General features: G+C 53.3%; 1 protein-coding gene across 6 annotated transcripts in view; it reads left to right on the top strand.

The window, feature by feature from the left end:
• TTC28 (tetratricopeptide repeat domain 28) overlaps nucleotides 1-12,817 on the top strand; it is a 708,603-nt gene that overhangs the window by 664,156 nt on the left and 31,630 nt on the right. For all 6 annotated transcript variants that reach the window (XM_078337130.1, XM_035258707.3, XM_035258622.3 and 3 more), the window contains one exon: nucleotides 9,246-9,390. In XM_078337130.1, coding sequence (XP_078193256.1) covers nucleotides 9,246-9,390 — 145 coding nt within the window. The remainder of the gene's footprint in view (nucleotides 1-9,245; nucleotides 9,391-12,817) is intronic.

The following is a 12,817-nucleotide window of genomic DNA, read 5'->3' as shown; positions in this document are numbered from 1 at the left end:
GGAGGGAGGGACAAAAACGATAATGACAGCAGTGAGTGTCTGTTGATTACTTCCCAGCACTCAGCACTTTGCTAAGTGCTTTGCGTGTGTTATCTTAGTCAATCCCTACAGCAGCCATAAGGGGCACTATGATGACACCAAGGTGTACACAAGGTAAATTAGTTGCCCTGGGTCTCACAGCTGGAAAATCACAGAGCCAGCATTAGGAGCTGGGTCTGCCAGACTCCAGAGACCCCCATCCATCTAACTCCCTTGCCAAGTGATCACCCATCTTTTGCCTAAATTCCTCTCATGACAGGGAGCTTATTACCTCCTGAGGCAGTGAATTCTGTCTTCGGACAACTGACTAATCCAGCTCTGGAGGTTCTCTGTGAATGAATGAATCAGACCCTAGAGGTTTGTTTTCAGGGACAGGCTTGGACCCACAAATTGCTTGAAAGTGCAAAGCCCTTTGGAAGAGGGTCTTGCTGTATTGCTGGATGTTCAGCTGGGCGGGCTGCCACACACAGGGCTGTCTTTTCTTCTCTCTGTCCCCGAGCACTTCAGAAGCCCACCCCAATGACTGCTGGGCTCAGGCCTTTGTTCTGACCTCTGAATGGGGTCAGCAGGAAAAGCCTATGCAAGGCTGGCCTGGGCATCAGGTTCTTTTAAGGTGAGCATCTCCAGGCCTGGACCCAGAGCCTCATACCCATTACAGCAAAGAGCAGTTGGCCACAGCACAGTGCCCAGAGTAGGCAGAGGCCAGGCACTGCCAACTGCTGTGTAGCTCCTGCAGGAGGGTGGATGCAGGCCCTCTTGGTGGAGGCGTGTGCCACAACGCTTAGTGCAGGCAGGGAACCTACCACAGACCCATCATGCCTAGGAGAGTCCAAGAGCAAGGGGAAAGAAGCCACACGTAGCTCCAGACTCATTCCTGGGCTTGAGAGGAGCCAGGCACCACCAGAAGAGCCAGGATCCCTGGGTGCACCTGCCCAGCTTTGTGGCTCTTCTCTGGAGGAGCAGCCAGGCACATGGCAATTAAGGAGGGGAATGGACAGAAGTGCCTGCAGCTTATTACATAAGTACTTAAAATGCAGCGTTGGCCAGGTTCATTCCAGAGGAGACAACCTTTTGTGTTCATTAAGGGAAGTCACTGAGTGCTTTCAGAATCCAGGTTTTTAATTGAATTGAGACATCTCTGGTTACTTGAATATAATGGATTTGCAAATTCATTTTTCCATTAATGTCTTAAATCTCAGGTTCAAATCTCAGGCCAGCTTCCTCAGAAGATGCAGCTCAGTTGAGAGCCCCAGAGGGGACTTGGGAGCATCCTGGTTAGGGCCCCGTTGAGGGAGGAAGGAGCCAAAGGATTTTCCAGGTAGCTCAATCCCAGCAGAGCAAGAGCTGCACTCATAGTCTGCCAGGTGCAGTCCTCAACGGTGAGGCAGGACACTCCAGCCCAGAGGGGTAGAGGGGCTTACCTGAGTGAGTGTGAGCAGGTGAGCCAGTGAGCCAGTGAGGGGCACAGGCGGGATCTCCCAGGGCAGCCTGACCACAGAGCAGCACAGAGGGCATGGCAGGGGAACATGCATGATAAAGACATCCTGAGAAGGTGAGAACCGTGCATCTGATCAGAGGAGAAATGACAGGGCCGAGAAATGGCAGCCACACCTTGAACAAGTCACCACCACTGAGGCCCCTCCCTGACTCCTGCAGACCTCTGACCTGGGGTGAGTCCTGCTCAGATGGCCCCTGGACTGGTGCTCTGTGCAGTGTCTTTCTTTCTGGGATAGAGGGTACAAACCAGATGAGGGTTCAGGGCTGATGCCATAGCACTAGGCCTTGGGCTCCCCGGAGAGCAGAGGCCCCTCGGGCCACAGGCTTTCTGCTGCCTGCCTGTGTGGGGCAGCAGGGCCCTGCCCTGATGTTGCTGCCTTAGAGGGAGGGCAAGGACTAAATCTCCCCATTCACTGAAGTCCGCCTTGCAGCTTTCCCAGGCCACCAAGAGGGTACCTAGCCCTTGTTGATGGGTGAATGGGCATCCTCTTTGATGCTGTGAGGAGCAGAGCCTTCCCTCAGGTCACCTCTTCATGCGTTCCTCAGGTGGCACCCTTCCTAGCTGCCCCTCCCCACCAGGCAGTCTAACAGCGCTGCCCCCACGGTAGTGTCTGCCTCTGGGTCGATGTGTGCGGAGCAGACAGCCCCAGCCAGCCAGTGAGGTTCTTCAAGATTGCACCAAGCTCTAGCATGCTTGTTCCTTCCTCCTGGCCACCCAGTTAGCCCTACTGCAGAGACAGGAGGGCCGGAATGTCAGGGCTAGATGGGCCCGGCCATCCTGGTCATTTTCTTAGCCTCGGCTGAGGGAGAGTCAAGCTGTCATTTCTTCATCTGTTGACCCCATGTAGATGCTTTCTTCCTGAGGAGGCAGTGCTGTTCTGCACGTGGGAGACCTGATTCCTCAAGCCCAGACTGCTGCAGAAACGCTGCCTTGGAAGCCAGGCGACAGAGCAGAGCTGATTGAGATGGCAGCCTGCCCCACAGAAGGCAGGGCGGGCAGACTCCACAGGGAGGTCTGCCGGGTCCCAGCTGCCTGAAAGAACTTATTTGGCCCAAGCCGAGAAATCTGTGTGTGTGCGTGTGTGCGTGTGTTGGGGTAGGGGAGTGTGTATTGGGGGAGGGGTGTGCGTGTTGGGGGAGGGGAGTGTGTGTGTGTTGGGGGTGGGGGATTTGCCCAGGCTGCTCTCTGCACCATGAATTAACTCCCCTCTTTAAACCCAGCATGGGTGGGAAGCCAGGGAGCAGCTGCACACCTGGGTAGGCTCACACTTGCTCGAAGGCACCGTCACAGCACGGCTGCCCAAAGGAGTGTGAGCAGTGCATTGGCTTCCTCCTGCCTCAGGAATAGATCCCTTCATCCTCCCTGAAAGAGAGATTCATGAGCAGCGAGGGCAGCCCAGCCCAGCTGCCGTGTGTCACCATTCCAGAGACAAGAGCCACACCCCTGATGCCTCTGCCCCTCAGCTGCTCTTCACAGACCCTCTGTGGCCTCATCTCTCTCTGCATGCATGCTGGGCCCTCTCTTTTTCTTGCCACCACACAGACTGTGTGCCGTGGAGAAAATGAGAATGTTCCTGAAGTAGGTTAATAAACATCATCTAAAGAATGAACTAATAAAGACAGTGTGGGGTGAGAAGATTCTCTGCCGAGAGCTAGGCTGTCAATTAGCCCAACTGGGTCCCGGCAGCCAGGGGCCGGGTGGTGAGAAAAGTGAGCCAGTGCCACCTGCTGGAGCCCTGGGGTGGTGCAGCTGTGAAACCCGGAGCCACAGTCCCCAGGAGGGGCCGCCCACTGTCATACCACCTTTAAGGACTGAGCGGCTGGGAGGGCACAGCAAAAGCCCCTACCCTGCCAGGTGGGAGTCCTGACCCCCGCCAGCCTGGTGGCTTTGTGCAGGTCTCTTTCTCTCTCTGGTCCTTAGTTCCTCATCTGAAAAGGAGGAGTAACCTCACAGGCTCTGAGTGGGTGAGGCTGCCATGGCAGGCCTGGCAGTACCGGCAGAGGGCTACATGTGTGCCCTCCCTCTCTGGACTGCCTTCATTTGTACATGGGCAGCACAGCCCCTGCTGCAGCTCACACTCCTGCCATGTGGGAAGCATGTTTCCACCCCTTTCCGCGCTCCCATTCTAGAAAGCAAAAAACACTGTCCTCTTGAGTCCACAGAGCTGAGGCAGAAGTCAGCTAGGGTGAAAGGCCTGCAGAGATTGAAGTGATACTATATGTGCCCTCGGTGGCTGTTCTATGAAGCCGTGAAGCACTAGGTTGTCATGACACTGCAGGAAGGACAGCGGCAGAGAGCAGGTCGTCCCTCACACTCCAGTGCGCACCTGACAGCCGCTGTGAGCCTTTTGCCACCTGGGGCTCATAGCTCCGGGCACCCGCTGCCAGCCACCGTGACTCTGAGGCCCAAAACCACACTTCACCACCAGGACATGTATCAGCAGTGCCAACTCTCCTGGGCAGATTGTAACACCAGAAAGCTGTGCCTGAATCCTAACTGTCCCATGCCTGGTTCCCACACAGGGGAGACACAGGAAGGGCTGAGGCTCAGTAGAGGGGTTGAGGGCTTGGCTAGATAGAGGAGATTTTTCATTTTCTAAAGCTAGAAGTTCCAGTTGGATTGATTATCAGTTAAAAGAAAAAAAAAACACAACACACAACCTAGAAGAGGCCTACAAGAACTTTAGCTCAACCCTTTATTTTACCAGCAAGGAAAAGAGGGAAGTAGAAAGTGACATGCCTTGCCAGAGTCACAGCTCTTTGGTGGCATGTCTAGGCAAACTGGTGGTCCACTCCCATCCATGAACAGTAAGGCTCAGGGCTATGGAATTGGCTGCTTTACTATTTTGCACTGTTGGGAATATATCTTTATGCAGGTCTCTAGGCAGAGGTACCCCAGTAAGGTAGCTGCAGTGTGTTGCTTGAACTGTTACAGTGAGAACAGAAGCTGCATGTGAAAGGAGCTCACCCTTACCAGCTCCCAGCTGTCTGCACAAGGCAGCAGCAGCACTAATGATGGCGGAGGCAAGGAAACCTCAGGTCTACCCATGCAACCAGAGAGGGGCTGTGTCCTGCCACATCCTGTCCTTGGAGTCCCAACCCAACACCCTCCCCGCATGTGCACCTCCGGCAGAGGGCTCCCAGGGTTCAAGGGACTATCAGTCACTCTTGGCCTTGGTTTCCTGCCTGCTCCCTCCCCTGACACTCCCATTCTCTGCCCCTGAGCCTATCACTCTCAGGGCAGTTCCCCAGTGGGGACCAGCTACATGAGACTGCTATCGATGTGGACCAGGGCCACTAGCCTGTAGAAATACAGAGGTCACTGCTGCCTGAAGAGCTACTAAGGAATAGGCCTTGGCAGGAAGGCAGCACTGGGCCCAGCAGATGCCAGCCTGTGAAGGCTGCTGCCGTGGGGCCAGACGGCTAGTCACAGATGCCTCCTGCTCAGGGAGAAAGTCTTCACGGATTTACTTCGACCTCAAACCATGGTTTCAGGCTGGTTGGTTTTTTTTGTTTGTTTGTTTTATAATTACTAGCTGACTATTTCTAGGCTTTTGTTTTTATTTTGAAAAGGATATCTCTAGGGACAGGTGACCCCCACTGAGTAGCAGCACAGATCAGAGGGATATTCTCAGAGGACTGCCTGACTGAGTGCAAGGGGCCCCGTGGCCAGGTCCTGCTGGGCCTGCCCAGACTGGGCTAGCCAGGGTCAGTGCCCAGGAACTGTTGCTCCAGAGATAGTTGGTCTGTGAGCTGCCAGGTTACAGGAAGGGCCAAGGTGGGAGGCTGAGAGCTAGCACTTGATGTGGCATCCAGGGGGCAGAGGTCAGCAAGCATTGTTGGGGCACAGGTGGGCTTGGTGGCCTGGAGAGTGCAGGATCAGGTCAAGTTCCAGGCAGGGGGTGCTCAGCTGAGGCTCAGAGGCAGAGCCTTTACTGTAGCTCAGGTGCCCTGCCCACCCCATTAGGATCTGGTTCTTCTCTTTTTTTTTTTTTTTCAGCTCTTGGCATCAAGACGATCTTGTTGCATAGAATCTGGTTCTTAAAGAATCTGCACTGCCTCAAAACATACCCAGATACCCAGAGAGGGTCTTCCAGGAAATATCCCCAGGTCAGACAGGTGCCTTAAATGGCTGCATGTTTCCCAGTCCTGGTCAAAGCATCTGACTGGCTTCCCAACTGAAGTTAGCCCAGGGTGAGGGTGGCGTATGGTCTGATCATGGCTACTCTGCAAAACCCAGCCCTGGGGGCCGGGGGGAATGTTCTCAGGGGAGGGGTATAGACACAGCTGCCTTCTTATGCTCATCGCCTAGGAAAGAATTGGTAGCCTAGGGAGAGGAACTTCCTGCTCAGGCAATCCTGGTTGTTTAAAGAGGTAAGAGGTACTGCTTCTCCCTATAGATAACTCCAGAGCCTCCACCCAGGCCCATCTGGCCCACTTTCTTCTTCAGCCTGTATCCCCAGCTCTCCGTCCGCATGACTCCTCATACTCACTGCCCCAACCACCCCAGTCTCTGTTTCCCTATGTGGTTCCTCTGTTCAGAATGACCTCCACTTTGTCCAGGCAGGCTACCTCCAAATCGACCCTCATAGCCCAGATCAGATGGTGCTGTCCCAAAGAGGCTTCCCTCAGCTCAGCTTGACCAGCAGTGAGAGTCAGGGACTTGTCCCTGGCACTGCCCCGCAACTGTTGGAACCCAGGGCAAAGTCCCATGGCCTAGGTGGCATCCACAGTGTCTGGCACATCATGGGCAGTGACATATGTGGGATGGGTTGGCACCACCGGGCCCCTTAAATGCTTCTGGCACTCATGGCATTTCCATTAAGAAGACGCCACCGCTGTCAGCACTTAGGCCCTGGAATCCGCAGCCTGGTCTCTGCCTTCCCGCCCCAGGCCTGTCTCTAGCTCACATGCCCAAGCCTTGCCTGGCTCTGCTTGCACCGTAACCATCCTCTCCAGGCCCACACTGCCTGCCCCTTGGTGATGCTGCCCCTGATTGCAGGGCATGAAGCAGTGCCCAGGGGTAAATAACTTGCCCAAGGCTGGGATTCGAGCTCAGCAGGTCTGTCCACCACTTCCCTCCAGACATTTTCCTCTTGAATTGCTGGCTGGCATCAGACTCCAGCCCTTCCCTGGCACTCCTTGTGCAGTTCAGCATTGGCAGTAGGGGTGCCCTGCCCAGACCTCCAGGGACTGCCCAATCTGACTCCTTGTGCTTCTCAGGGAAGGTCAGCTGGGCCGGGTGTTTGGTTCTGATATGTTGAAAGAAGTAGCCACACTTTGGAGCAGCTGAAGGAACTCCTGGGTCTCCCTGGACAGCTGGGGCTCTCCTGAGAACTCCCTAGAGCTGGCGTCTCTTTCTCTAGTAGGATCCTTTTCAGTTCAAAGACGAAGGGCCTTGAAGGTTTGTGGAGTGTCCCCATCAGTCATCTTGAGGACCTCAGTTCACAGCATTGTCTGGGGGCACGGCATTCCTCCTAAGCGCCCTCAGCTGGACTGATCAGACTCAGGCGCCTCAAGCTGGGGGTACATGCGCCCACAGTCCAGGCCATCATCTAGATTGTGAAACATGAGGTACACAGGAAGAGGGCACCTAGTGCTCCTGCTGCCACCCATCTGCTGTCTGGATGGCAGCCTGGGCTCTTCCGGGCCATGCTCCCTGTCTGCTGAGAATGCGTGTGTGTGGTAACAGACAGTGCCGTGCAGACACCAAAGCGCCTCCTCGGGAGAGCAATTTGGAAATCTCTCCTTGAGGGGAGAATTGCTCTTTGCAGTGTATTCTGTGGAATTAAGTGAGCCTCCGAGTGTCACTCCAGGGTTATCTGTGCTTCACTGGCTCTGATGGCAAAGACATGCTTCGGCTCTCGTCACTTGTAATTACATGTTTCCAGAGTGAGCGAGGCCAGGGAGCAGATGAGGGTGGGCTCTCCAGCCCTCCAAGTCCTGCCGCTCTGTTCTCCTCTTGCAGGCACCAGGCTGGAGGCTGAGGGTGCTGAGAGCTTGGCTTAGCACAACCCTAGAATTTAGGTCAAGTGGTGCATTGCCAGGAAGAGTGAGAGAGAGCTGAGGGTGGAAGCCTTACCTGGAAAACACATCACTGAATCTTTCAAATAATTTATTTTGCTGTCGCAGTTCCTGGCCTGGACTGGCAGAGAGGAACAGCCTTCTGTATTTTTCTTAGGCAACAATCTAGTTGCTGTCAACTAGATAGCAATTGTATCTGGTTTAAGTAGCAGGGTCTTTCCCCCATAAGGATCCTAGAATATGTAGCAGAAACTCCAACACTATGCACAGTGTCTAAATCAAGGTGAAGAGATTACTGGTGGTAGGGTGTGGTGTCTCACGCCTGTAATCCCAACACTTTGAGAGGATTGCTTGAGCCCAGGAGTTCAAGACAAACCTGGGTAACACAGTGAGACCCCATCTCTTCTAAGAAAAATGTACAAATTAGCTGGGTGTCATGGTATACACCTGTGGACCCACCTACTCAGGAGGCTGAGGTGGGAGGAGCACTTGTGCCCAGAAGGTTGAGGCTGCAGTGAGCTGTTGGCACCACTGCACTCCAGCCTGGGCCATGGAACACCACCTTCTCTGTCTCTCTCTGTCTCTCTCTCTCTCTCTCTCTCTCTCTCTCTCTCTCTCTCACACACACACACACACACACACACACACACACACACACACAAGCTATCTTCTACAGGAAGGATGACACCTTGTCTGTCTAAAAAAAAAAAAGTCATTGTCCAATAGGCAGAGAATGTCACTGATGGCTGTGGTGCAGCCACCCTGGCCAAGCCACAGGGCAGGTTCTGAGAGAATGAGCGTGGGCAGCCTTGCTGCTGCATTGGAAATGGATTTGTTTCTCCTCCCTGTTCCTCTTCTGCTCACTTGTGCATTTTGTCCTCTGTGTTCCCAGAGACTATGCCAGTGCCTAGCAGACAGCCAGCACTTTGGGACAATTTTCCAAATGAATGAGTGAATGAATGAATCAGTGAATGCTCTCATCCCATGTTGGTAGTATGAAACTTGGCATCCTTGGGGTTGAAAATGCTTCTGTATTAATCTATGCCTGGAAACATTGGAACATAAGTTGAAAAGTGAAACAAAACTACACAGCCATACTCAAACCAACCCACCCTGCAGCTGCTGCCTGGTCAGCCGCTCCTAGCATCTTCCCAGTGAGGCCATGGGACCAGGGGTTTCTGCTGCCTTGCCACACAGCCTGTGCTGTTGCTCAGGTGGGTGCCCAGTGGCTGCTCTGAGCCCAAGGTGGGGGCTGACATGTCCTTTGTCCTGTCTACAGCCCCCACATGGTAAATTAATTGGCATTAGGGCACTGTCCTCATCAGCTTGGTGGCTGTCCCTGATTTCTAATGGTCCTCACGTTTGCCTGCACACAATTGCTCCACACAGGATGTAATTAAATCCTTTGAACAGCACTTAGGGACATTTGATTATGTAGAAAAAACTCCATAGAAATGTAAGCTGTTGTGTGCAGCTGGTTTACCCCGTGGTTTCTGACAGTGCTCACTGTAGTGTGAAAATTACCTGAAAGGGAAGAGAAGGGGATGGAGCTGGGAGGGAGGCTGGCGGGGGTGCTGCTGTGAGGCCTCGGCCCGCGTTCCGTACAGAGGCATGGCTGGGAGGGCTGGGGTGATCCTCACCTGCCTGCGTGGCCCTGATTGATCCCTTGGCCCTTCCTTCCCCAGGAGCTGCCAGAGCATGACAAGCCTGTTCAGTAACACTGTGTCACCGACCCAGGACGGGACCTCCTCTCTTTCCAGGAGGCAGAGCTCGTTCGCCAAGCCCCCGCTCCGTGCCCTGTATGACCTGCTCATCGCGCCCATGGAAGGGGTAAGCACTTCCTGGGGGCATGAGGCTCCTCTGCGTCAGAACACATCAGTTACCAGTCAGTGCCCACATGTATGCCTTTTAGACACCAAAATGGGCTCCCGAGACAACCAGAGGCTTTCTAGAACACAAATTCCCTCTGTCCAGCTTCTCAGTGAGCATGTGAAAGCTAAGGTGGAGCACAGTCTGGGTTGGTTGATTGGTAGTGGATGAGGCCTTGAGCTTCAAGTTGCAAATCTGGGTTCAAGCCCTAGTTCTGCTCCCTACAAGCTGGTGCATTCAGCCTCTGTGACCTCACATACAAACGAAATGATGATGCCCCCTTCCCAGCCTGTCTAACAGAGTGATCATGCGGCTCAGGGAGGTGCAGGGCTGTGCACATCTAAGTACTTGTCAGTAGGGCCCGTGCATCAATGTGAGGCCGAGGCTGCCCTTTCCCACCTAGCAGATGCCTCGGGGATGTGGCCCTGGCTGTGCCCTTCCCAGAGGGCTTTTTTTTGCACCTTGTGCCCACACCCTACTGGGAATGATGCTTTCCCACCTCCCTACCTCTCATTCAAGAACGTTGTCTGAGCAACTTCAAACCAGGGCTGTGCTTTCCAGTGAGGTGGAGTCTCAGAGACTCAATCCCACCTCCCTCCTTCCCTCAGCCTCAGATGTTGTTGGGAATCACTGATTCTACCATAGAGTCCAATGTTAAAGACACCCTTGCATAAGCTGCCACAGACAGGTTTTCTGTGGTGTGTGTTCGCCTGCCCGGGTCTTTGCACATCACTTTTAATTCAGACACTGGCCTCTGACTGAGCGGAGAGTGCCGGAGGGCTCAGGATCTTTGCAGTCCCAATGGTGAGCCCATCAGATGCCTTTTCGTGGACTGTCAGGGAAGCCCAGGGAGGCTGCAGCGGGTGAGCAGGCTGCTGTTAGTCAGGCTGCATGGCCCCTTCATCCCAGTGATCTGCAGCCAGGTGGGAGATTTGTCCCACAGCTGTTGGAGTGGCCCTCAGCAGCTCTCTCTTCTGCTCCAGCCAAATGATGGAGGTGAAGTGTATCCCCAGGAAACCGCATCTGCACAGTGATTTCTTTGTCCCTAGAAAATGCTTACACCTTTCTCTACCTGGCCTTCCAAGGACGTGTCTTGCCTAGTATTTGTCAGGAGGCTTCACTGCCTGCCAGTGCCCTCTGGATGTTCTCTGCCTTGGGGAGGCAGGGTGTGGCGGAAAGCACAGAGCCTTTGGGAGCCAGCAGGGCTGGATTTGTGTCTGGCACTGCCCTTTTCTGGCTGGGTGATGTTGGCAAAGCTGCTTCTCCTCCTGGAGTATCTGTTTACTCATTAGAAAATGAGGATGATAACACCTAATGCAACAGGGTAGAGCAGGTTAGATAAGTGTGTAAAGTGCCTGACCAAGCACAGTGGCTCTTGCCTGTAATTCCAGCACTTTGGGAGGCCAAGACAGGCAGATCACTTGAGCCCAGGAGTTCCAGACCAGCCTGGGCAACATAGTGAGACCTCGTCTCTGCAAAAAACACAAAATTAGCTAGGCATGGTGGTGCACAACTGTAGTTCCAGAGACTTGGGAGGCTGAGACAGGAGGATCACTTGAGCCTGGGAGATTGAGGTTGCAGTGAGCCATGATCGTACCACTGCACTCTAGCCTGGTGACAGAATGGACTGTGTCTCAAACAAAAAACAAAAGTCATAAAGCCCCTGAGGCTGCAGCAGCAGTGAATGTGTGCCTGGCGAGCAGTGGCTTCTGTGCCCAGAAACCTCTTCCAAGTGCCAGGCCACTGCCACTGTCCCTCCAAGCCATCCCTGCACTTGTGGGCCTCCCGGATCCAATCACGTCCTTGCATGCACATTCTTGCAGTCCTTGCACATGCTCAGTTGTCCTTCCCTTCTTAGGATTATGACCCTCTCCTGCACCTTCCTTTTAATGAGATGACCAAAACTGCAGAGAATTCTCCAGCTTAAAGCTTCTCCAATACCATAATCACTTACCCTAGTTTATGTGCCATAGCTCAGAGGAAGAAATATAAACCTAGCACCCTTGCTTTTTCAAGTTTTTCTTTACTGCTATTGACTGTCATGCAAACCATTTCAGTGACTTACTACCAGCCTTCCCTCCTGCTCACGCTGAGGTCTGCGTTTCCCAGGATCCCCGCTCCTCTGAAGGGTATTTGGACTCTCCATTCTTTACCCACTTGACCTTCCGAGGCCTTTGCCTGTCTCTCTTTGCGTTTCTCCTTTTGCATTCAGGTCCCCAGATTACTTGTACCATTAATGTTGCATTGGTGCTTGGGGACCAGGAGGGGAGCAGAGGGTGAAGATGGAGACTGGCTGTGACTGCCACCTCTTCCCCCGTGAGACTCAGGTCATCTGGGGCTGGCATCTCCTCTCATCTCTCTAGCCCCACCTACCTCTTCTTTGAAACGTTCCTTGCCTCTTCTCGTTGCCTTCCTGGAGCGCTTCGTCCCCTTCCCCACCACTGGGCCCCTTGCATACCTGGATGTTTTCATGGCACCTGAGATAATCAGGTGTCCACGTCCATGGGTTCCTCATCTATGGATTCAACCATGGATTGAAAAATACATATATATTTTTGAGACAGTCTTGCTCCATTCCCTAGACTTGAATGCAGTGGCAGAGATCATAGCTCACTGCAGCCTCTACCTCCCAGGCTCAAGCAGTACCCCTACCTCAGCCTCCTGAGGACCTGGGTGTGCACCACCATGCCCAGCTAATTTTTATATTTTATATAGGGACAGGGTTTCACCATGTTGCCCAGGCTCGTCTCAAACTCCTGGGCTCAAGCCATCCATCTGCCTTGGCCTCCCACGGTGTTGGGATTACAGGTGTGAGCCACCACGCCCAGCGAAAATATTTATTTTTTAATTCCCCAAAGTTACAAAAAGCAAAACTTGAATTTGCTACATGCTGACCACTACACTGAGTCCATGTGAATGAAGTGATATATAGGCATTCTGTTAGTCATCTAGATTATAAATAATCTACAGATGGTTTAAAGTGTACAGGAGGACGTGTGAAGGTTAATGCAAATATCATGCCATTTCATACCAAGGACTTAAGCATCTGAGGACTTTGGTATCTGAGGGGTGACCTGGAATAATCCCCCAGGGATACCAAGAGGTGACTGTGCCTGGTTGGACTCAGGGCTTAGCTCTGTGCTTGCTGCCCACACAACAGTCCCTGAAAGCAAGGACTGCCCCTCCTCTCTCTCCCCAGCAGCTGTCACTGTACTGGTACACATTGGTGGTCGGTAAAGTTTCTGGAATGGTATGGGGTCCAAAGCAGCATTGCATTTTCAGTCAAGTTTGGCATAGAAAGCAGAAGAGCCAACTTAAAAATCAGCCAATAGGCCTTTCATGGCCTCTCTTGGGTTGAACCAGGGGGTTTTCCCAAGAGGATGAAGCA

Source organism: Callithrix jacchus, chromosome 1 (assembly GCF_049354715.1).
Source record: "Callithrix jacchus isolate 240 chromosome 1, calJac240_pri, whole genome shotgun sequence".
Taxonomy (NCBI): Eukaryota; Metazoa; Chordata; class Mammalia; order Primates; family Cebidae; genus Callithrix; species Callithrix jacchus.
The sequence above is the reverse complement of the archived record's forward strand: the minus strand, read 5'-3'. Positions and strand labels throughout refer to the sequence as shown.